General features: G+C 49.3%; 1 protein-coding gene across 1 annotated transcript in view; it reads left to right on the forward strand.

The window, feature by feature from the left end:
- WDR66 (WD repeat domain 66) overlaps positions 1-24,624 on the forward strand; it is a 428,322-nt gene that overhangs the window by 203,997 nt on the left and 199,701 nt on the right. The window contains exons 12-13 of the mRNA XM_030218324.1: positions 6,803-7,053; positions 7,150-7,301. Coding sequence (XP_030074184.1) covers positions 6,803-7,053; positions 7,150-7,301 — 403 coding nt within the window. The remainder of the gene's footprint in view (positions 1-6,802; positions 7,054-7,149; positions 7,302-24,624) is intronic.

The following is a 24,624-nucleotide window of genomic DNA, read 5'->3' on the forward strand; positions in this document are numbered from 1 at the left end:
ATACTGCCTTTCTGTGGTTACAATCAAAGCGGTTTGCATATTATATGCAGGTACTTATTTTGTACCTGGGACAATGGAAAGTTAGATGAATGAAATGGAATGGAAAAGCCTGAAGCTCTAACCACTAGGCTACTCCTCCACTCCACAACAGGTTGTTAATGTCAATTTGGCAGCATTGAGAAATAGCCAAGTCAACATGTCACGAAGCCAGGGATATCCTTATTCAGCAGGAACATCAGTCAGCATTTATAAAACTGCTGACTGCCGCCAGCTGAATATCGGCTGGTTTACTCTGTGAGCAGCATTTGAACCCTGGTTTCTTTTCCATATTGAAAAGAAGTACTGCCATATCAAACTCAATCTGTCCTTTTTTTTTTTTTTAAAGGATTAAAGAAGTTTGACAAAGGAACTCAAAACTCAGCAGACCACTATTAAAAAGAAATTCCATAGCGTCCCATAGATCAATCCAGAGACGAGTGGGTTATGTCCCTCTACCAGCAGGTGGAGATAGAGAGAACCTCAAAGGTTTGCCATATATGGACCTGTGCCTCCATCTTAGCCTCAGTATTCTCTCTATCTCAGCAGGTGGATGGACATATCCTGTGCTGCTCTCTGGTTGATCTTGCTCCTAACCTGTTGTTATGGTTGGGGTCTGAACCCCTCTCAAACTTACCTCTTTCCTGGGGGTCAGCTTCTTAGCTGGCTTCTGTTTCTTTGTCTGTCCTTTCTGAGCTGGCTCTGTCTCTCTGTGCTGGCAGCTTCCAGCAGCAGGGCTCTAATTGTTTCACTATACTGCACCTGTGTGGGTAGTCTGAGTTGCTCTAACTCTCTTTGGGTGTACTGGCTTCAAGTGTTTCACGGTGTTGCATTGGTGTGGGTTGGGCCTCTATGGTTTTCAGTGTGCTCTTTGGGTTAGTGTGCTGTTGCCTGGGTCTAGGGAGTGTGACATCATCAGGGAGGGCCTTGATAAGGAAGTGGGTGCTTTCCTTCAGGGCCTTCGCAACGTTTGCTTCTGGCTACTTGCTTTAGGTCCAGGTTAGTTTAGTGCAGTGTGCACTTGAGACTTGTGTGTTTGACTTCCCTGTTTTTCTCTTTTGTTACAGTGTGTAGCACTGCTGTTAGTGCAGTGCTGGAGTTTGGTGCTGGGAGCTCCCTTGTGAGTAAGTGTTTAGGAAGCACCTTTTGTTGTTTGGGTATTTGGCTTTCCTGCTGGTTTCCTTGTGCTTTCCCCGCTTTTCCTTGTGACCTGTGTTTAGCTGCTGTAGCTGGGTGCTTAGGAAGCACCAGGGTGAGAACCCATGTTTAGCTGCTGCAGCTTGGTGCTTAGGAAGTACCAGTGTTAGGTCTGGCATTTGTCTTCCCTTCCTTTTCCCTTGTGGTTTCCCTGCACTTCTGTTAGTGTAGGGCGTAGGGGCACCCCTGTTAGTTTCTGTTAGGAGCACTGCTGTTAGTGGAGGGCTTAGGAGCTTTTCTGTTGGTGCTGGGCTTAGGAACACTTTTGGTCACTTTAGGAGTTAGGTGCACTTCAGTTACAGCTTGTTCTAGTCCTGGTCCCTGTGTCGTCCAGTAAGTCCTGTCGGCTACTCGAACCCAGGAGCTCAACTCCTGGGGGGCTTAGTAGCTAAGTGCAGGTGAAGCTGTGTGGACCAGTCCAGTGTGCTCCAGTCCCGTGTGCTCCAGTCCCGTGTTCCAGTCCTGTGTCCTCCAGTCCGGGGGACCAGTCCAGTGTGCTCCAGTCCAGTGTGTTCCGGTCCGGTGTGTGTTCCAGTCCGGGGGATTGCAGTCCAGTGTTCCAGTCCTGTGTCCTCCAGTCCGGGGGATTCCAGTCCATGTGTTCCGGTTTGCTGGGCAGTGCCTGCAGTCCCTGCCGGTGTGCTTACCCAGTGTTGGTTGGTGGGTTTTGCCTGCTGCTGACGCTCCTCGGCAGCAGCCCAAGGGTTCACGTTTGCTCCAGAGCCCGGCCCTGCGGGCTCTGAACCTGAGAACCTGACACCTGTACCTTCAGGTTTAGTTGAGCTGGGGGTCTTAGGCTGAATTCTGCCTTTTTGGGGTACACCTGGTGGTGCCAGGTCCCTCCCCCACGCCTTCTCTGCCCTCCTTTCCTGCCAGCATGTGCTACTTGGGATTCTTGCTGTTCTAACCCCCCCTCCCCCCCCAAAAAAAAACAGGCTGAAGGCAGTTTTGTTATGCTTTTATACAGTCTGGGAGAAGACACAGCTGTGAGTAGTGATTTTTATTGTTGTTGGTGTTTGCCTCCTTCGGTCCCGATTTAAAGCACTGGCACAAGTGGGGGAGCGCAGGCTTGGTGGACTTTTGTTCATCAGCCGCCATTTTGTGATTTCACTTCCGCAGTGGATCAGGACCCGGGATGTTTAGTTTTCAGGCAAATGCGCCTTCTTTTTGCTTCCCTGGTTTCCCGACGCTTCATCTCATGCTCTATTCAAGGATGCTGTAGTAGCGCTGGTTATCGGGGCTCCGGCGGTCTTGCTTACCGCGTTTTTTCTGTTTTCCACAGCATCTGTACATGGGACGGCTTGCAGTGGGAGGTGGCTTTGATTGTTTTAGCTCGCTTTGTGCATGGCTTCTTCTCCGACACAGCTGCCCTGTTAGAGGAGACTTTTCTTCTGTTAGTTTGGGCAGTCTTTCTTCGCTGGTCCTCCTCTCTTCAGTTCAGCTGGGAGTCACCAGTTGAGCAGTTGCAGGCTGGTTGTTTAGCCTCGCTGGCTCGAACCTGCATTTGTTTGGGCTCTTAGACTGAAGAGACTCAGTCTCCCTCTTTCTCTGGTCCTGTGGGGGCCGACCCTTTTTGGGATCTTTCTAGGGGTGAATTGTTTGTGAGTTTCTTGGTGGATGATGGCTGATGAGACCTGTACTGCCCATCCAGTCTCCCTTCATATTGCGCTCTTTGTGTGAGCTATCATATTCGGACGTCTGACATTGTTTGGCCTTGCCTTTGACAAGGCACAGACTGTTGGTCTGCTCATTTCTAGCTTTGCTTCCCATTTTCTGCTGGGACAATCTCCGCTAGCTTTCTGTGGGATTTTGTTTACCCTTTTGGGATGCCTGACTTGTTTCGGGTACTTCTCCAGGTTTTGGTTCTGCCCATTCTTGTCCTTGGTAAATGGACTGTTGGCATTAGAGGCCTGCTCCTGGGACACTGGTCTGTCTAGGGGCTGTGTCCATGGGTTGTTTTCGTGCCAGAGATGGGCAGGTCTTGGGTGCCCTATCATCTCTCCTTTTGGAATGTTGGCAGTGCTGCGTGCAGGACTTGTGATGTCTGCTAGGGGGCCTTGGACTTGGTGGGGCTCCCTGGCTTTCAGGCCAGACCCTCTGCCTTCCTTCCTGGAGCATTTAATGTTGGCAGTGCTGCGTGCAGAACTGTGGGGTCTCCTAGGGGACCCTTGACTTGGTAGGGCTCCCTGGCTTTCAGGCCAGACCCTCTGCCTTCCTTCCTGGAGCATTTAATGTTGGCAGTGCTGCGTGCAGGTCTTTGAGTGTTTGCTACGGGGTGCTTGGTTTGGTAGGGCTGCTTGGCCTTCGGGCCAGACCCACGGGATCTGTCCAGGAGCGGCTGCCCTAGTTTCCGGACTAGTTTGGTGGGTCCTTAGTTTCGTCTTCTCTCTTACAGAGACAGTTGGTCCCAACTCATTCTGTCTGGGATTCTTGTTTGGGGCGGCATGCTTATACTTCTCTTGGTTTTGGTAACCTGGATTGTTCCTTGTTGGAGATAGGTTGCTGGACTTGTTGGAACCGTGTTCCCTCCCAGTAGGGCTATGCTTAGGTTTTTATTTACATTTGGTCTGTCTGGACCAATCTGCCCTTACTTCATCCCCTCCCCCCGGAGGGGTTGAGCTGATGGTTCTGTATTCCTTTCTGCTGGGTTGGCTGTTTTTACAACCTGTTTCCCTTAGGGTCAGTGGTCCAGTCCGGTCCTTTACTATGGGGTGGTTGACCCCAGTGGGCGAGGACCATCTTGGGAGGCGTGTCTTGACTTCTCCGTGACCGTCGTTTTTGTTGAGGCTTCCCTGTCAAGCTTCCAGCCTTCCTCCATCCCTGGGTGTTGAGCCTGGCCGAGCTTTAGGCATTGTGCCTTTCTGCATCTCTGGTTACTGAACCTTGGGTTTTTCCTGGTCATTGCTCTTTTGAGACATTTCTGGAAGTCTAGCCCTGCTCCACCTTGGGGTGCCGAGCCTTGTTCCGTGTCCGTGTGCTGAACCTTGCTCTGTCTTTGGGAGCTGAGCATCTCCAGGCATGGGGCTTAACTCCATTTCCGGGGGTTGAGTCTTGCTCCGCCTTCCGGATGTCCCTCCTGGCTGGGTCTCAACAGGTTTCCTTGGCTGGCCTTGTCACCAGATGTGGGTCCTGGCCCAGCCGGCACGCTGGCTGTGAAGACCTCACAACCTCGGTTCTTGCTGTTCGGGTTCCTTTGGTTTTGTTGACAAGCGGCTCCGTCCATGGAGCCTGTCTGTCCTTGGCTACAACCGTAGGATCTTGACTGGCTCTGTCCTCTTCCAGGGGGACTGGCTTAATATGCTGCCATGCAGCACGCTTGTCTGAACTGACTTTGGCCTGGTTTTTTGCCAGCCTTTGTCTGCCTCCATGCAGCCTTGCCTAGTCTCGGTCTTGTCAGCTCAGTTTCACCTGTTCCTCTTTGGCTAGCTATGGATTCCGCATGGTAGGCTTGCATGGCTCCGATTCATCCGTAGAGCCAGGCTTAATTACAGCTTGTTCCTGACCTTGTATAGTTTGCAATGCATCTATATGGCCTTTCTATCTATGACAGGGGTGGGGGGCCTTGTCCATCTTGGCCCCTTCAGCGGAGGTGTGTGGCGTCTCTGCACTTTGTTTTGGAATTCCGCTGTCTTCGGAGGTCAATCTGGTGTTCTTTCCCCTTGGTTTCGACATCTGAGTCTGACTGAGTGTTGGATTTGACCATTGTGCTGGGCATGGTTCCATTTCTGCTGGGATGGTCTGATCCATGTGCGCTTCCCTGGGCTGGGCTTGGCGTTTCTTCTCTGGCTGACCTCTGTTTTTTTCCTGGTACTGGCCCGGTATGGCAGGACCACTTTAGGGGCTGCTTTGGATGGGCCTTGTGCCATCTAGCTATAGACCTTTGTTCTGGCTGGCTACTGCTTTACCGCCTTGCTGGGAGGTCTTCCATACAGCTGTTTCTTCCAGTTTATGGATTGGATACTCTTGGTTTCCTACTGAGGGATCATCTTCTCTTGAGCAGCTAGCCTTGGTTCTTGATTGGGCCTAAGGGCTTTCCTGTAGTGCTCTGAGCCAGTTGGCCCAAAGGTCCAGGCGGAGTCCATCTTAACCAGATGATAGCTTCGGTTTTGCTCTCTCTTTGTGGGCTCTTTCTCTTTACCCGGGTCTGTGACCGGATACATGTCCTTGCCAGGTTCCTTTGCAGTTCAGTCTTGCTGTTCGTTGGTTTTGGTCCGGGAGCCCTCCCTGTGGGGGTTCTGCTTAGTAGGAGTGACCGCACAGGTGCAGACCTTGGTGTTTCTTTCCTGGTTGAGGGCGCTCTAGGGTTTCCCAGGCACTGGAGAGTTTTCCCCAGTGATGCTATCTCATTGGCTTACCGTTGGGCTTCGGGTCTTGGCTCCCTCTGGTGGCCTTGTTCTGTGTACCATTGGGCTTACTTTTCCCTCGGTGGCAGCATCTCCCGTGGTACACTGGTAATCTTCACTCCGTTCTTCTCTTTAGGGATTGTGCTGTCCTTCCCTAATTGTGGACTGCTCTGGTACATCCCACTCATCTCTGGATTGATCTGTGGGACGCTATGGAAGGTAAAATTAGTTTTTACCTTATAATTTTATTTCCATTAGTCCCAACAGATCAATCTAGAGGCCCTCCCTTTGTTGTCATTGATTGATTGTGGGTCTGTTTTATTTTGTTTAGGTTCTTAAGATTTTCATCGAGCCGTCTAAGCTATAGTTTCTCAATTCGGATATTTCCCTCCCACAGGAGTGGTGGAGGTGGTGCCTACTTGGCCGATGTACAGGCAGGAGAGGACGTCTGTTGGATTTATTTCTTCTTCCGCTGCTTTGGTATCGACAATACTGAGGCTAAGATGGAGGCACAGGTCCATATATGGCAAACCTTTGAGGTTCTCTCTATCTCCACCTGCTGGTAGACTACCCTAAACCCTCACTAATTACTCATCAGTATAAACACATTCATTTCTTTTTTAAATTACTTTTTTAACCATTTATTAAATCAAACATTCCCAATCCCCCACAGTAAGTCCATATATAACAATTTCCTTTAGTATAACATTCCACTTCTTCTGCTGGTAGAGGGATATAACTCACTCGTCTCTGGATTGATCTGTTGGGACTAATGGAAAGAAAATTATCAGGTAAGTACTAATTTTACTCTGAGGAAAGCTTCTGAGTGAGAACTCTTGCACATGCTCAGAAACCTTTTCCAGAGGTTTCTGAACTTTGAGACAAATGATCGGATTGGCTCCATCAGGTGGTGAGATAACCTACAGGTGTAGCAGTTCTGATCCACATATGTGGCTGTTGGATCCTGCTTGTCCATGAGAATACGACAAACATATTTTATGTATAAGAAAGCCAATTCTATGCACCTACCCAAATCTTTGTGGTCTATCCTATTGATTTGAGGATCCACTTTGAAAGTACTGCTGCTGATCAGAAAACGAATAGCTCTTTAAATCTTGGGCTAATGCAAAGTGTGCAATTTCTGTTAGTGTCATGTTTTGAAATTTTGAAATCTGATAAGGCTACTCTTAAGTGCTCTAATGATTCTGTCTCTTCATACTGTATAGTAATTTTTTGGTCTCCACATTTGATGGCACAGTACTTCATGTATCAACCAATGGGACAGAGCTTGAAAAGTTAATGCAACAGCCCCATGAAGCTATCCATGCCATAGCTTGCCACCCCAGTCAGTCCTTGCTTGCCTTGGGAAGCTACAATGGCATCATAAAGTTGTGGGACTACAAGAAAAAACTTCATATTACTAGCAGAGTCTTTCCGAAGTGGAACAGCATACAGTGTCTGTGTTATGATGCTGCAGGTAATTAATGTTGGCAGCCCTGCAGCCCTTCAGCATAACAGCTCAGAAGAACTTAGGTTCAGATTGTTCATAATTGTTCTTGGCTTTGTATTTCAGGTTTCTTGCTGGGGGTAGGTTTTCTAGATGGAAATGTCTGCATTCTTGATTCTTTAACACTGAAAGATGAACGGGAAGAACCATTCTCTTATTCCCAAGCTGCAGTAACACACATTGGTTTTTCTCATGATTCCCAGTATCTTGCAACTGCTGTAAGTGTTTTTCATGCTCTGGGATCATAATGTTTTCCTAATGTTGTACTGTGTCAAAAAGTTTAATCAGAGAAGTTGGTAAATTAATAGCGAAAGCCTTAAATTGTTCAGTAAATTTCCTAATGCAGGAGACAAGTACAAACCAGAAACAACTGAATTGGAATCCGCACACCATAAGCTATAGCAACTGTAGGCTGTTGTTTGGGTTTCAGCCAGGTACATGTGACCTGGATTGGTCACTGCTGGAAGCAGGATACTGGACTAGATGGACCATTGGTCTGACCCAGTATGGCTATTCTTAAGTTCTTATTTTTTAATCACCTAGGGGGAGTAGCTATTAAGGTGCAGTAAATGTTGGTATCTTAGTACCGTAGGTTAGTGACTCCTTTGGTACATGAATCAACCTCATATGCTGCATTAGACATACTGCTCAGGAGCACTGGGATGCTAACCTGAGGCACAGTGCTCCCTGGCCATGCTTTAAAGGGCTGGGTATTAAAAAAAAATCTTCCCCCCCCCCCCCCTCCAAAGCCCTCCAAACCCAACCCATCCTACCAAAGAGTCCCCAAATTCATCCATCCTCCTGAAGAGTTTCCTCCACCTCCGGGCCTACCTGTACAAATCATTGCTGTTTAGGGGTTCTGGTGCAGGGATGATTCCCAATCGCTCTTGCCCTAGCTAGAGCTGGGTTCAAAATGGCGCTGGTAACTCCTAGCAGTAGCCCTCACAGTACTACAACTAGGTGTCAAGCTGCTGTATTAAGCACCTTGATCACTAGTGGTAGTACCTCAAGACTACCCTGTTTTGAACCTGGCAAGGGCAAAGGTAGGAGCAATTGGGATCATTCCTGCCCCATAAACCCTAAACCCCGGGATTTGAACAGATGGGGCTGGGAGGGTGGGGGTACTTTAGAGGGAAAGAGTAAGCTCTTTGGAGGGGGTTGTGATGGGGAGGTCTACTGGAGATGCTGGCATCGGCATCTGATGTCTTTTATCATTTCTGTGTCTACCTGTTCATCCTGGCGAGGCGGACGGTAGTACACTCCTATCGCCATCTTTTTCCCTTTTATACATGGAATTTCAACCCACAATGATTCAAAGGTGTGATTTGTGTCCTGCTGAATTTAAAAAGGAGATAGAGCAGCTTTTAAACTAGAAATGGGAAGGCCGACAGTCGCTCAAAAGCGCATGGTTCGGGATAAGGTATCTTGCAAGGATACCTCACAAACAGGGAAGATAGGGTTTCTGGATAGTGAGGTTGCACAACAGACCGTGGTAGGCCAGGTGCCTTTAAATACAACCAAAGATCAGACAAAAGATGGCAAATCATTAGTGTCAAGTACTAAGCATCTTGCAAATAGGAACAACAAACATACTCTGAAATGTCTATATTCAAATGCTAGGAGTCTAAGAAATAAGATGGGAGAGTTGGAATATATTGCACTAAATGAAAAATTGGATATAATAGGCATTACTGAGACCTGGTGGAAGGAGGATAACCAGTGGGATACTGATATACAAAGTATATCATAGTGATAGGGTGGACCGGACTGGTGGAGGGGTAGCATTGTATATTAATGAGAGCCTTGACTCAGATTACAAATTCAGTAGGACACAAATCACACCTTTGAATCATTGTGGGTTGAAATTCCATGTATAAAAGGGAAAAAGATGGCGATAGGAGTGTACTACCGTCCGCCTCGCCAGGATGAGCAGGTAGACGCAGAAATGATAAAAGACATCAGAGACGTAAACAAAATGGGCAATGTGATAATAATGGGTGACTTCAATTATGCAAATATAGACTGGGTAAATGTAACATCGGGACACGCTAGCGAGGTACAATTCCTTGATGAAATCAAGGACAGCTTTATGGAGCAGCTGGTGCAGGAGCCGACGAGAGAAGGAAAAATTCTAGACTTGGTCCTTAGTGGAGCGCATGATCTGGTGAGGGATGTTATGGTACTGGGGCCGCTTGATAACAGTGATCATAATATGATCAGTTTTGATATCAACCTTGAAGTAACTATACACAGGAAGTCAATATAGTGTGCTCTGTTTAATCTGCTCTGCCTGTTGTGATTTGATTGTTGATGTTTCTAATTGGTTTATTGGTATCTGTAAATCTGAAAAGGAGATTTCAGATTTCAAAACTGCTAGCAAGTATTAGAACTTTTTTCCTTTCCTGGAGATAGGTTTTAAAACAAACACATTCCACAGGTTTTAAACTTTAAGCCCCCCCCCCCCCCCCACCCTGCCCCTCAACCCACCCACCCCAAGACTGACATTTCCTAAATAAATTTCCTAACTATTCTACTTATTGCAAATTAACTCCACCCAAATTACAACTCCCTCTGGTGGCCTATGTATGGCTGAGGAGTAAAGTTAATCTTGCACAGTATTAACCCCATCATAGCATACCTGTTCATTCCCATTCCAACAAACAGGATGACTTTTATTCTCTGTAATAATTGTGGTGTTTCAGTTTCAAGGCCAATTATCTGGAGACTTAAGGCTTGTCCTGTCTGTCATCAGCTTGCTAGTTTAAAACAGGAGCTCAGTAAGGTAAAACAGGAATTAGATGCACTTAAAGCAGCTTCTAAGACTACACAAAACCATGCAGCACAGAATCAAGCCAATTTCACACCACTGCCTCCAAGGATAAAACCACCTAGGAATAGATGGTTCACAGTAGGCTCAGGAAGACTTCGCTATGTGCACCAGAGGCATCCGCCCTCACAAGTGTTGCCCCTACAGAATTCTTTTGCTCCATTACAGCATGGTGATGATCCTGAAAATAGAACTGAGGCAGAAGAGAAATAAATGAAGTTGGAACAAAAGGATATGAAGGTACCCAAAGAGAAAAGACAACCCCAAATCACAAATGTTGAAGCACGTACCAGGAAATGTACATGGAAAGCGATGGCCACAAATGCTCGCAGTCTAAGCAATAAAGTTCATGACCTTCAAGCCCTGATGTTGGAGGCAGACTTAGACATTGTTGCAATCACGGAGACGTGGCTAAATGGTTCCCATGAATGGGATGCAAACATACCAGGCTATAATCTGTTTAGGAAGGATAGAGAGAGTCGTAAAGGTGGAGGAGTAGCTCTATATGTGAGAAATGATATCACGGCGACCGAAATGACAGGGACCTGGGGAAAGGAAGAAGCGATATGGATCACCTTAAAAAGAGAGGATAGAACCTCTATACACGTGGGTGTTGTCTACAGACCTCCGAAACAATTGGAGGAACTAGATAAAGACCTGATCGCAGATATTCAAAAGCTGGGAAACAAGAGAGAGGTGCTGTTGCGGGGAGATTTCAATCTGCCGGATGTAGATTGGAAGGTTCCGTCTGCGGAATCGGAAAGAAGTAGAGAGATCGTGGATGCTTTACAAAGTGGTTTGCTCAGACAAATGGTGACGGAACCCACGAGGGAGGGAGCGATGCTGGATCTGGTGCTCACAAATGGGGATAGTGTGTCAAATATCCGAGTGGGTGCCCACCTGGGCAGCAGTGACCATCAAACGGTTTGGTTTGATATTACAGCTAAAGTGGAGAGCGGCCACTCAAAACTCAAAGTTCTGGATTTCAAGCGTGCTGACTTTAGTAAAATGGGGGAATACCTGAGGAAGGAGATGATGGGCTGGGAGGAAATACGAGAAGTGGAAGGACAGTGGTCCAGGCTGAAAGAAGCTATAAATAAGGCCACGAACCTTTATGTAAGGAAAGTAAATAAAAGCAAGAGAAAAAGGAAACCGATATGGTTCTCCAAGCAAGTGGCTGAGAAAATAAAGGCTAAAGAGTTGGCGTTCCAGAAATACACAAAAACTAAAGAAAAGGAACACAAGGAGGAATACAGGATGAAACTGAAAGAAGCCAAGAGAGAGATATGTCTGGCGAAAGCGCAAGCGGAAGAACAAATGGCTAGAAATGTAAGAAGGGGTGACAAAAATTTCTTCAGGTATATAAGTGAAAGGAGAATGACTAAAAAGGGAATTGTGAGACTAAAAGATACTGCGAACCGCTATGTGGATAATGATGAAGAAAAAGCAAATTTGCTAAATAGATACTTTTGTTCTGTTTTCACAGAAGAAAATCCTGGAGAAGGACCGCGATGGACTGCAAAAAGTATAAATGAGATTGAAATGGATAGAGCACCGTTCATGGAAGAGAGTGTATATGAACAGCTTGAAAAGCTAAAGGTGGACAAAGCCATGGGACCGGATGGGATCCACCCCAGGATATTGAGGGAGCTCAGAGAGGTTCTGGCGGGTCCTCTTAAAGATTTGTTTAACATATCCTTGCAGACGGGAGAGGTTCCGAAGGATTGGAGAACGGTGGAGGTGGTCCCTCGTCACAAGAGTGGTGATAGGGAAGAAGCTGGAAACTACAGGCCAGTAAGCCTCACTTCGATTATTGGAAAAATAATGGAAGCGATGCTGAAGGAAAGGATAGTGAATTTCCTGGAAGCCAATAAGTTGCAAGATCTGAGACAACATGGTTTTACCAAAGGGAAATCGTGCCAAACGAATCTCATTGAGTTCTTCGATTAGGTGACAGGAGAATTGAATCAGGGACGAGCTATGGACGTAATCTACTTAGATTTCAGCAAAGCTTTTGACACGGTTCCCCACAGGAGGCTCTTAAATAAACTGGAAGGGCTGAAGATAGGACCTGAAGTGGTGAACTGGATTAGGAACTGGTTGACGGACAGAAGCCAGAGGGTGGTGGTGAATGGAATTCGCTCGGAGGAGGGAAAGGTGAGTAGTGGTGTGCCTCAGGGATCGGTGCTGGGACCGATTCTGTTCAATATATTTGTGAGTGACATTGCCGAAGGGTTAGAAGGTAAAGTTTGCCTATTTGCGGATGATACTAAGATCTGCAACAGAGTGGACACCCGGGAGGGAGTGGAAAACATGAAAAAGGATCTGAGGAAGCTAGAAGAATGGTCTAAGGTTTGGCAATTAAAATTCAATGCGAAGAAATGCAAAGTGATGCACTTAGGGAATAGAAACCCTCGGCAGATGTATGTGTTAGGCGGGGAGAATCTGATAGGTTCGGATGGGGAGAGGGATCTTGGGGTGATAGTATCTGAGGATCTGAAGGCGACGAAACAGTGTGACAAGGCGGTGGCCGTAGCTAGAAGGTTGTTAGGCTGTATAGAGAGAGGTGTGACCAGCAGAAGAAAGGAGGTGTTGATGCCCCTGTATAAGTCGTTGGTGAGGCCCCACCTAGAGTATTGTGTTCATTTTTGCAGGCCGTACCTTGCGAAGGATGTAAAAAGAATTGAAGCGGTGCAAAGAAAAGCTACGAGAATGGTAAGGGATTTGCGTTACAAGACGTATGAGGAGAGACTTGATGACCTGAACATGTATACTCTGGAAGAAAGGAGAAACAGGGGTGATATGATACAGACGTTCAAATATTTGAAAAGTATTAATCCGCAAACGAACCTTTTCCGGAGGTGCGAAGGCAGTAGAACGAGAGGACATGAAATGAGATTGAAGGGGGGCAGACTCAAGAAAAATGTCAGGAAGTATTTTTTCACGGAGAGAATAGTGGATGCTTGGAATGCCCTCCCGCGGGAGGTGGTGGAAATGAAAACGGTAACAGAATTCAACCACGCGTGGGATAAACATAAAGGAATCCTATTCAGAAGGAATGGATCCTAAGGAGCTTAGCCGAGATTGGGTGGCAGAGCCAGCCGGTGGTGGGAGGCGAGGATAGTGCTGGGCAGACTTATACGGTCTGTGCCAGAGCCAGTGGTGGGAGGAGGGGCTGGTGGTTGGGAGGCGGGGATAGTGCTGGACAGACTTATACGGTCTGTGCCCTGAAGAGGACAGGTACAAATCAAAGTAGGGTATACACAAAAAGTAGCACATATGAGTTTGTCTTGTTGGGCAGACTGGATGGACCATGCAGGTCTTTTTCTGCCGTCATTTCATTTACTATGAACAAAAGATAGCATTAGAGGCAAAAAAACATAGCAAAAATTTTTTTTCGGTATATTTAAAGCAGGAAGCTGGCAAAAGAATCGGTTGGGCCGCTGGATGACCGAGGGGTAAAAGGGGCGATCAAGGAAGATAAAGACGTAGCGGAGAGATTGAATGAATTTTTTGCTTCGGTCTTCACCGAGGAAGATTTGGGTGGGATACCGGTGTCGGAAATGGTATTTCAAGCGGACAAGTCGGAGAAACTTACTGACTTCACGGTAAACCTGGAGGACGTAATGGGGCAGTTCAGCAAACTGAAGAGTAGCAAATCTCCTGGACCGGATGGTATTCATCCTAGAGTACTGATAGAACTGAAAAATGAGCTTGCGGAGCTACTGTTAGTGATATACAATTTATCCTTAAAATCGAGCGTGGTACCAGAAGATTGGAGGGTGGCCAATATAACGCCGATTTTTAAAAAAGGTTCCAGGGGAGATCCGGGAAATTATAGACCGGTGAGTCTGACGTTGGTGCCGGGGAAAATGGTACAGGCTATTATCAAAAATAAAATTACAGAGCACATCCGAGAGCATGGATTACTGAGACCCAGAGCCGTAGCGAGGGGAGCTGACACCCGGGGCGGGTCGCCGCTGCGCACCCCCCCCCCCCCCGGAGCGCATACCCTCACCCCCCCCCCCCCGGAGCACATACCTGCAGCGAGGGACGGGCGGGAGGGCCAATCCGCCCCGACTGCACGTTGCTGGGGTGTGTCGGCTCCGCGCTGGTTCACTGCTCTCTCTGTCCCGGAACAGGAAGTAACCTGTTCCGGGGCAGAGAGGGCAGTGCACCAGCGCGGAGCCAACACCCCCCAGCGGTGTGCACCCGGGGTGGACCGCCCCCCCTGCCTCCCCCTTCCTACGCCACTGCTGAGACCAAGTCAGCACGGCTTTTGTGTGGGGAAATCTTGCCTGACCAATTAACTTTCAATTCTTTGAAGGAGTAAACAAACGTGGACAAAGGGGAGCCGGTTGATATTGTGTATCTGGATTTTCAAAAGGCGTTTGATAAGGTACCTCATCAAAGGCTACAGAGGAAATTGGAGGATCATGGGATAGGAGGAAATGTCCTATTGTGGATTAAAAACTGGTTGAAGGATAGGAAGCAGAGAGTGGGGTTAAATGGGCAGTATTTACAATGGAGAAGGGTAGTTAGTGGGGTTCCTCAGGGGTCAGTGCTAGGACCGCTGCTTTTTAATATATTTATAATTGATTTAGAGATGAGAGTAACTAGCGAGGTAATAAAATTTGCTGATGACACAAAGTTATTCAAAGTCGTTAACTCGCGACAGGATTGTGAAAAATTGCAGGACCTTACGAGACTGGGAGACTGGGCGGCTAAATGGCAGATGACGTTTAATGTGAGCAAGTGCAAGGTAATGCATGTGGGGAAAAAGAACCCAAATTATAGCTACGTCATGCAAGGTTCCACGTTTCGAGGTTTCTACAGTAAATATTGCCTCCGCTTCCCCCAATGTTGGGATGGAGGTACAGGGTGAGTTTTTCTCCCCTGAATTTGTGCTGCTGATGTATAAGGCTTTTATGTTAAAGGGAGCACTGCCTGAGATGAGTAGTAGTACCATGTTTCCCCGAATATAAGACACTGGCGAGGGCGGAACACGGAAGGAAGGAGTGGCCTGCCCTGCTGCTGCTTGCTCCGAACTTGCGAAGGAAGGTGAAAGGAGGCGTTTCAAGGTACTGGTAGTTCCGGGAGCGGTGGAGGGGGGGCGGCGACCTCGGGGGCGGCGGCGGCGGCAGCCTTTGTCCGGCTCTCGGCGGCACTGCTTCAGGTAGGTCTTACTTTCGGGGGAGGCCTTATAATACAAATTTGTAGCAAAACTCCGGTAGGCCTTATTTTCAGAGTAGGTCTTATTTTCGGGGAAACACGGTAGTAGTAGTAGTAGGCTCCTGACAATTCCTTTCGGACTGGGTTGCCTCCAGTTCTTGATAGCCCAGCGTCTGCTGGAGACTTTATTTCTTCCCCCGAGCTTTTGGGTGACGCTAAGCGTAGATGAGTGAATACCCCGTTTGAGGGGAACTCTTCAGCCTGTTCTCCCCCGTGGTCTAGTTTCAGGGAGTCTGAGGGGTCGGGCAGGCCATCATGGACTGATGATCCAGACGAGGGTGGCTGCTTGCCACAGGAGTTGGATGACCCTAAAGCGGTTTGACTTTTCCACTGCGACGAGCTACCAGCTCTCATTTCTGATGCCTTACAGGCCCTTTGTATTGAAGATCCTGATGAGGGCTCTGCCTCTTCTATTAAACCTCAGATGGCTAGTACTAAGGAGCCTTCTCGGGCTTTTCCCGTGCATGCTTGCATCCAAGAGCTTATTTCAGCTCAATGGTCTGACCCTGATGGTCCCTTGAAGGGGGACAGGGCTATGTGTCACTTTTACCCTCTGAGTGAAAGTCAGTTGGCCCACTTTGCGATGCCTGAAGTGGATGCGTTAGTCACGGCTGTGACTAAAAAGACTACTCTCCCGGTGGAGGGAGGGGTCGCTTTGAAAGATATGCAGGACCGGCAGCTGGAATCCGCGCTGAAGCGGTCCTTTGAAATCTCGGGCCTTTCCTTACCGGCGGCAATTTGCAGTTCCTATTGTTTAGGGTGTATTTATCCCTCCCAATATGGCAGTTCTCCTACCTACTACTACTACTACTACTACTACTATTTAGCATTTCTATAACACTACAAGGCGTACGCAGCGCTGCACAAACATAGAAGAAAGACAGTCCCTGCTCAAAGAGCTTATAATCTAATAGACAAAAAATAAATAAAGTAAGCAAATCAAATCAATTAATGTGAACGGGAAGGATGAGAGGAGGGTAGGTGGAGGCGAGTGGTTACAAGTGGTTACGAGTCAAAAGCAATGTTAAAGAGGTGGGCTTTCAGTCTAGATTTAAAGGTGGCCAAGGATGGGGCAAGATGTAGGGGCTCAGGAAGTTTATTCCAGGCATAGGGTGCAGCGAGACAGAAGGCGCGAAGTCTGGAGTTGGCAGTAGTAGAGAAGGGAACAGATAAGAAGGATTTATCCATAGAGCAGAGTGCACGGGAAGGGGTGTAGGGAAGGACGAGTGTGGAGAGATACTGGGGAGCAGCAGAGTGAGTACATTTATAGGTTAGTAGAAGAAGTTTGAACAGGATGCGAAAACGGATAGGGAGCCAGTGAAGGGTCTTGAGGAGAGGGGTAGTATGAGTAAAGCGACCCCGGCGGAAGATGAGACGGGCAGCAGAGTTTTGAACCGACTGGAGAGGGAAGAGGTGACTAAGTGGGAGGCCAGCAAGAAGCAGATTGCAGTAGTCTAAACGAGAGGTGACAAGGGTGTGGATGAGGGTTTTGGTAGAGTGCTCGGAAAGAAAGGGGCGGATTTTACGGATGTTGTAAAGAAAGAAACGACAGGTCTTGGCAATCTGCTGGATATGAGCAGAGAAGGAGAGAGAAGAGTCAAAGATGACCCCAAGGTTTCGAGCTGAGGAGACAGGGAGAATGAGAGAGCCATCAACAGAAACAGAAAATGGGGGGAGCAGGGAGGTGGGTTTGGGGGGGAAATGAGAAGCTCGGTTTTGGTCATATTTAATTTCAGGTGGCGTTGAGACATCCAGACAGCAATGTCAGACAAGCACGCTGAAACTTTGGTTTGGATGCAAGGTGAGATATCAGGGGTAGAAAGGTAGATTTGGGAGTCATCAGCATAGAGATGGTAGGAAAAGCCATGGGATGAGATTAATGAACCAAGGGAAGAAGTGTAGATAGAAAAGAGGAGGGGACCAAGAACAGAACCCTGAGGTACGCCGACAGGCAGAGGGATAGAAGTAGAAGAGGATCCACCAGAGTGAACACTAAAGGTGCGGAGGGAGAGGTAGGAAGAGAACCAGGAAAGGACAGAGCCCTGGAATCCAAGTGAGGACAGGGTATCGAGAAGTATGCTGTGATCGACAGTGTCAAAAGCAGCGGAAAGATCAAGAAGAATGAGGATGGAATATTGACCTCTGGATTTAGCCAGTAATAGATCATTGGAGACTTTAGTAAGCGCAGTTTCGGTTGAGTGGAGAGGGCGAAAACCAGATTGTAGTGGGTCAAGAATAGCATGTGAGGACAGAAAATCAAGGCAGCGGTGGTGAACAGCACGCTCAAGTAATTTGGAGAGAAAAGGAAGAAGGGAGATGGGTCGGTAATTAGAGGGACAAGTAGGGTCGAGTGAAGGCTTCTTAAGGAGAGGTGTGACCACAGCATTTTTAAAGGCAGCAGGGACAGTCGCAGTGGAAAGCGAGAGGTTGAGAATGTGACAGATAAAAGGAATAAGAGCAGGAGAGATGGCATTAAGAAGGTGGGTGGGAATGGGATCAGAGGAACAGGTGGTACATTTTCTTCCTCAAAATGTACCACCTGTTCCTACCAATACATAGGAATGGAAGAAATCACCCAAGGCTGCGATTGAGAAAGCAATTAGATACTTTTATTTCTTAACTACCAAGTATAGTTACAATTAGCCATTGCTCAATAAGTGCAGTTTACAGAACACCATTTGTGATGAGAAGTACAACTCAATTTTATTTACTAGATACAAGTCAAATCAGCAGTTCTCATCGAGAGGACAGCAAGCAACACAACCATTGGTATTATCAGAATCTGACTCTCCAACGTAATGATCTATTTCTATCACTTATATAACCTTCACTTAACATACAAGTCTATGGACTTCCTGAGCTTAGGCCTGCCTTTTTTTTTTTATCTTCCTCAAAACACTTTCTGTGGCACCTGGTCATCTTCCTGTGGAATTATCCAGTTCTGTCTTTCTGAACATGTGTTACCACCATATTGCCACATTCATGCAACTCTCTGCAAGTTAGATCCCCCCGCCCTTGCGGGTTTCTGCTTGCTCTGCAGTGTCCCAATAGCTCATGAGCCTTTGAGCAACACTGGAGTTCAAGTCAAAGTCACAGGCCTGTAAGCTTTTCTTCTCATTTTGGATCATGAACCAAAGTCAGGCCTGGACCAAATAATAATAATATTCACTATGCAGCCCGGGCCTGCTTTTCCAGGTTGCAGCAGGCGGTTGAGCAGCCCGCCGATGGAGCGGATTCCCTCGCTGAGGTCAGCCCATGTATGGAGTCTGCACTGTCTTTTTTAGCTGATGCTCTTTATGATCTGGTCAGAGCTTCGGCTAAGCAGATGTCGGTGGCGGTTGCTGCCTGCCGCCTTCTTTGGCTCCGGCATTGGACGGCTGACATGGCCTCGAAACAAAGGCTGGTGAGGTTACCCTTTTGGGGCCTTCTTTTATTTGGGGAGGATTTGGAGAAGATTGTTAAGGACCTAGGGGACTCTAAGTCCCAACGGTTGCCTGAGGATAGACCGAGGCCTTCTTCCAAAAGTCCTTCTTTTCCCTCCTCTTCCAGGCCACGTTTTCGCGAAGCTCTCAGGTATCGCCTGGGGCGCTCTGTGGGGTTTGATCAACATACCCGTTTCCAGCAGAGGAACTCCTTTCATTCTGACAAATGCGCTGCGGCGTCCGGGCAACGCCCAGGAGTTCAGGGGCGTCCTCCAATATAATGGGGCGCCAGTCCACTCGTCGGTTCCCGCAGTAGGGGGGTCGTCTCTCCCTCTTTCTCGAGGAGTGGACCAAGATTACTTCGAATCGGTGGGTCCTGGACCTGATCAGAGAAGGTTACTGACTAGAATTTGCTGCCCCGGTGGGAGACGCGTTTTTGGAGTCCCGATGCGGCACTGCCATCAAGCGGGCGGTGGTAAACAAGACCTTGCAGGTGTTGCTGAAGCTCGGAGCGGTGGTTCCGGTTCCTCCCGCCAAACGCAGCTGCGGTCGCTACTCCATCTATTTTGTGGTGCCTCAAAAAGGCGGACCGTTCAGACCTATCCTCGACTTACACAGAGTCAACGAGGCCTTAGGAGTGCGACACTTCCGCATGGAAACCCTGCACTCCGTCATTGCGGGGGTACAGCCAGGAGAGTTTCTCACGTCTCTGGACCTCAAGGAAGCGTATTTGCATATTCCCATCTGGCCGCCGCATCAGCGGTTTCTCTGGTTTGCGGTATTGAGCCAAGATTTCCAGTTTCGCGCCTTGCCTTTCGGCCTGGCAACTGCCCCTCGGACTTTTCCAAGGTGATGGTAGTGGTGGCTGCCTTTCTCAGGCGAGAGGATATCAGAGTTCACCCTTATCTTGACGATTGGCTCATCAAAGCAGATTCAGCAGACGAAAGCCGACTTGCCACAGCCAGAGTTGTTACAGTTCTTCCCAACAACAGGCATCTCAAGCTTCAGAATCAGGTCCGCCTGCTCCTGCGGATGCCTCGCCCTCGAGCTTGGGACTTTGTTCAGCTCCTGGGATCGATGACGGCCACCATAGAGGTGGTTCCCTGGGCGAAAGCTCACAGGAGGCCGCTGCAGCTTGCTCTGCTTCAGCAATGGTCTCCGATTTCCCAGGAATACCAACGCAGACTAAGGTGACTTCCTGCGGCCCAGCGCAGTATGTATTGGTGGCTTTCCGACAGCATGCTGTGGCTGGGGATGCCACTGGCTCTTCTGTTTTGGTGTCTGGTGATAACGGATGCCAGCCTTTCGTGCTGGGGAGCTCATTGCTGGGGACGCTATGCTCAGGGCCTGTGGTCACCCGCGGAAGTGGGATGATCCATCAATCGCTTGGAACTGAGAGCGATATTCCAGGCTCTTCTGGCCTTCCACAGGACACTGAAGGGTCTTCCTGTCCGAGTGCTGTCGGACAACACGACAGCAGTGACCTACATCAATCGTCAGGGTGGCACTCAGTGTAGGGCCCTGGCTGCGGAGGCGTCTCAGATGTGCAACTGGGCCGAGTGCCACCTAGAACTGTTGTCCACGGCTCACATAGCCGGTCAGAGCAATGTGCAAGCCGATTTCCTCAGCAGACATCAAATCGACCCGGCGGAATGAGAACTGGTGGAAGAAGTTTTTCTTCAGATTTGTGCCAAATGGGGGGTCTCTAGACTTGGATCTCATGGTGTCAAGCGTAAACGCCAAAGTCCCTCGCTTTTTCAGCAAAAGGAGAGGTCCTCGCTCGGTGGGGTTGGATGCCCTGGCTCAACCTTGGCCCTCGGGCCTCTTGTATGTGTTCCCTCCTTGGCCCTGATAGGGCGAGTGCTACTTCGGATTCGCCTGCACCGAGGATTGGTGATTCTCATCACCCTGGATTGTCCAAGGCGTCCATGGTACGCGGATCTCCGGTGGATGCTGGTGGACGCACCTCTTCCTTTGCCTCGGGTTCCGAACCTATTATTTCAGAGCCTGGTGACTATGGAAGATCCTTGCCGCTTTGGTCTTACGGCCTGGCTTTTGAGAGGGCACAATTGAGGGACAAGGGCTATTCTAATAAGGTTATTGCCACACTCTTGCGGGCTCGCACGCGGTCTACCTCTGCGACTTATGCTCGGATCTGGCGCACTTTTGAGGCGTGGTGTACTCCTAAGGCTATCTCGCCGACTCTGGCGACAGTCTCGCTTTTGCTGGACTTTTTGCAGGACGGGCTAGAAAAGGGCCTGGCCTACAATTCCCTTCGAGTTCAAGTGGCAGCGTTGGCCTGCTTCCGGGGGAAAGTCTCCGGCTTGTCCCTTGCTGCTCATCCGGATATTGTCCGATTTTTCAGAGGGGCACTTCGTCTCCATCCTCCTTTGCGGTCGCCCTGTCCGGCTTGGAACCTGGGGCTCATGTTGAAGGCGCTCCAGTGATCTCCGTTTGAGCCTCTTAAACGGGCTTCTGAGAAGGATGTGACTCTCAAGACAGGTTTTTTTAGTGGCAATGACGTAGGCAAGAAGAGTGTCTGAGCTTCAGGCTCTTTCTTGTCGGGATCCTTTTCTACAGTTCTTGGAATCCGGGATAACTGTTCGTACGGTGCCTTCCTTTCTGCCTAAGGTGGTTTCAGCTTTTCAATTGAACCAGCCCATTTTTTCCTTCCTTTTGTAAGGAGGAGTTTCTGGACTGCTTTGGGCAATTGCGCCTTTTGGATGTCCACAGGGCTCTGTGGCAGTATCTGCAGATGTCAAATGAGTTTAGGAATTCTGATCATTTATTTGTTCTGTTGGCAGGTCCCCAACGGGGGTTTCTGGTGTCTAAGGCCACTATAGCCCGCTGGCTTAAGGAACTCATTTTTTCTGCTTATCTGCTTTCAGGGCGGTCGCCGCCTGAAGCATTTAAAGCACACTCTAGGAGGGCAATGTCCTCTTCGTGGGCTGAAATGGGTGTCTTTTCTCTTCAAGAGATCTGTCGTGCGGCTACCTGGGCTTCTCAGCTCTCTTTTGTGTGGCATTATAGGCTGGATGTGGCAGCGCGGCAGGATGCGCATTTTGGAGCGCAAGTGCTTGCTCATGGAGTTGCCTGTTCCCACCCTATCTAGGGAGTGCTTTGGTACATCCCATCAGTTAATGGATTCATCTGCTGTTGATGACAAGGAAAGGAAAATTAAGTTCTTACCTTGATAATTTTCTTTCCTTTAGTCACAGCAGATGAATCCATGATCCCTCCCTGTCTGACTTTAGTTTTTGTACAGATGTTGCATACAGACATTGTGTCTCATCAGGAATACTTGAAGACAAGCTATCAGAGTTACTACATGCTGTTTTTATTGCAGGAGGTTGATAACGTCCCTCCTTTGTTTGGTTATTGCTCCGGTTCAGGGGTGTTTGTTCTCTGTGAGGAAAGTTTATGTTATTTTGCCTTTCTTATTCATACTGCTTTGGAAATTTCATATACTGAAGGCAGAGGGGGCTGGGTGTCCAGGAACACCATGTGCTTTCAGTGTTCTCTATCTCCACATGTTGGTAGGCGGATACAACCCATCAGTTAATGGATTCATCTGCTGTGACTAAAGGAAAGAAAATTATCAAGGTAAGAACCTAATTTTCCCATCCTTTAAGATGCAGCCTGGAAGCATCAGGTCATAAGCTTTGATCTGTCATTTTTTTTCCGGAATAAGCTGTGTTATTTGATTTACGTAATAATGAAGTATTTTGCATGCTTGGCATATTGTTGTTATTTATCCTACAGTACCCTAGATCAACGCATGTTCTCTGAGGACAAGCAGGCTGCTTGTTCTCACTGATGGGTTGACGTCCTCGGCAGCCCCCTCCATCGGAAAGTTTACTAGCAAAGGCCTTTGCTATTCCTCGCGCGCCCATGCGCACCGCGCATGCGCGGCCGTCTTCCCGCCCGAAACCGGCTCGAGCCGGCCAGTCTTCTTTCGTCCGCGCTCGGTACGGTCGTGTTACGCCGTTCGTGGCCCAGAGAGTCGACCTCGCGCGTCCTTTTCGACGTATTTTTTCCTTGTTTTTCTTAAAAAAGTTCGGGAAGCGCTCCGGAAGTGTTCCGGAAGACCCTTTCGGGTTTTCTGCCCTTCCCGTAGTTTTCACAGCTTTTGCCCCGTAAGTTTTCTTTCGTTGTCGGGGTAGGCCTAGTTTGGCCTCGGTCGAGATTTTTCTCCCTTTAGATTTTGGTGCTTCAATTTTCGCCATTTCGGCCTTTGATTTCGCCGGCGTGATTTTTCCGCCCATGACATCGAAGCCTTCCAGCGGCTTCAAGAAGTGCACCCAGTGCGCCCGGGTAATCTCGCTCACTGATAGGCACTCTGCGTGTCTTCAGTGTCTAGGGGCCCAGAACCGCCCTCAGAACTGCAGTCTGTGTTCCCTGTTACAAAGGCGGACTCAGGTAGCGAGATTAGCCCAGTGGAACGTTTTGTTCTCGGGCTCTTCGTCGACATCGGCACCGGAGGCATCGAGTGCATCGACGTCGTCAGCGTCCGGACCATCTTCCTTGGCTGCCGCTCCATCGACTGCATCGAGGCATCGGACCTCTGCATCGGCGCCGAGGCATCGGGCGACTGCATCGACGTCGGTGGTACCGAGACTTCGTCTGCTGATGTCGTCGGACGGAGGTGCATCGTCAGGAGTGCAGGTGAGGGCTGTCCATTCCCCTGCTGGTGGCGGTGAGCCTTCGGGTGGGTCTCCTCCTACCCTGAGGGCTCCTGCGGTACAGCCCCCCCCGGGATCGACCCTCTTCGTTCTCGGCCCCGAGGAAGCGACGGATGGATTCTACGTCCTCCTCGTCGGTGCCGGGGAGCTCCGGTGACATGCTTCGGAAGAAGTCGAAGAAGCATCAACACCGGTCTCCTCCCCGTGTCGGCACCGAGAGCTCTGGGTCGCCGAGGGATTCGGCACCCAGCAGGCATCGGCACCGAGAGGACCGCTCACCCTCTGTTCAGGAGGTGTCGATGCGCTCCACTCTGGACAGCCCGGAACAGCCTCCTCGCCCGGAACAGGTTCTGACGTCGACGCCTGCATCGACCTCTCAGCCTTTTTCTGCAGCCACTCTGAACGAGAGCCTCCGGGCCGTTCTCCCAGAGATTCTGGGAGAGCTGTTGCGCCCTACCCCTCCGGTACCGGCGGTGCTTGCGCCTCCGGTACCGTCGAGCGTGGCGCCGGCTGGTCCATCGCCCAGGTTGAGGTCCCCGACGTCGCGGTACCGACCGCGGCCACCTCCCAGGAAGGCTCCCCGACTACGTCGGCGGAGGGAGCTTCGCCGATGCGGGCGAGGGAGTCTACCTCTCGACGCCCCCATCGTGGACCTCCACGGAGTCGAGCCGGGCGAGGTTGCAGACACAGGTCCGTGAACTTGTGTCTGACACCGAGGGTGAGACCTCGTGGGAGGACGAAGAAGACCCCAGATATTTCTCTGACGAGGAGTCTGAGGGTCTTCCTTCTGATCCCACTCCCTCTCCTGAAAGGCAGCTTTCTCCTCCTGAGAGTCTGTCTTTCGCTTCCTTTGACCGGGAGATGTCTACGGCCATCCCCTTCCCGGTGGTTGTGGAGGACGAGCCCAGGGCTGAAATGTTTGAGCTCCTGGACTATCCTTCTCCACCTAAGGAAGCGTCCACTGTTCCCTTGCACCATGTCCTGAAAAAGACATTGCTTGCGAACTGGACCAAGCCATTAAGTAATCCCCACATTCCCAAGAAGATCGAGTCCCAGTACCGGATCCATGGGGACCCAGAGCTGATGCGCACTCAGTTGCCTCATGACTCTGGAGTTGTGGATTTGGCCCTAAAGAAGGCTAAGAGTTCTAGGGAGCATGCTTCGGCGCCCCCGGGCAAAGACCCTAGAACCTTAGACTCCTTTGGGAGGAAGGTCTACCATTCTTCTATGCTCGTGGCCAAGATCCAGTCTTACCAGCTCTACACGAGCATACACATGCGGAACAATGTGCGGCAGTTGGCGGGCTTGGTTGATGCTCTTCCCCCTGAGCAAGCCAAGCCTTTTCAGGAGGTGGTCAGGCAGCTGAAGGCGTGCAGAA

Source organism: Microcaecilia unicolor, chromosome 11, assembly GCF_901765095.1.
Source record: "Microcaecilia unicolor chromosome 11, aMicUni1.1, whole genome shotgun sequence".
Lineage (NCBI taxonomy): Eukaryota > Metazoa > Chordata > Amphibia > Gymnophiona > Siphonopidae > Microcaecilia > Microcaecilia unicolor.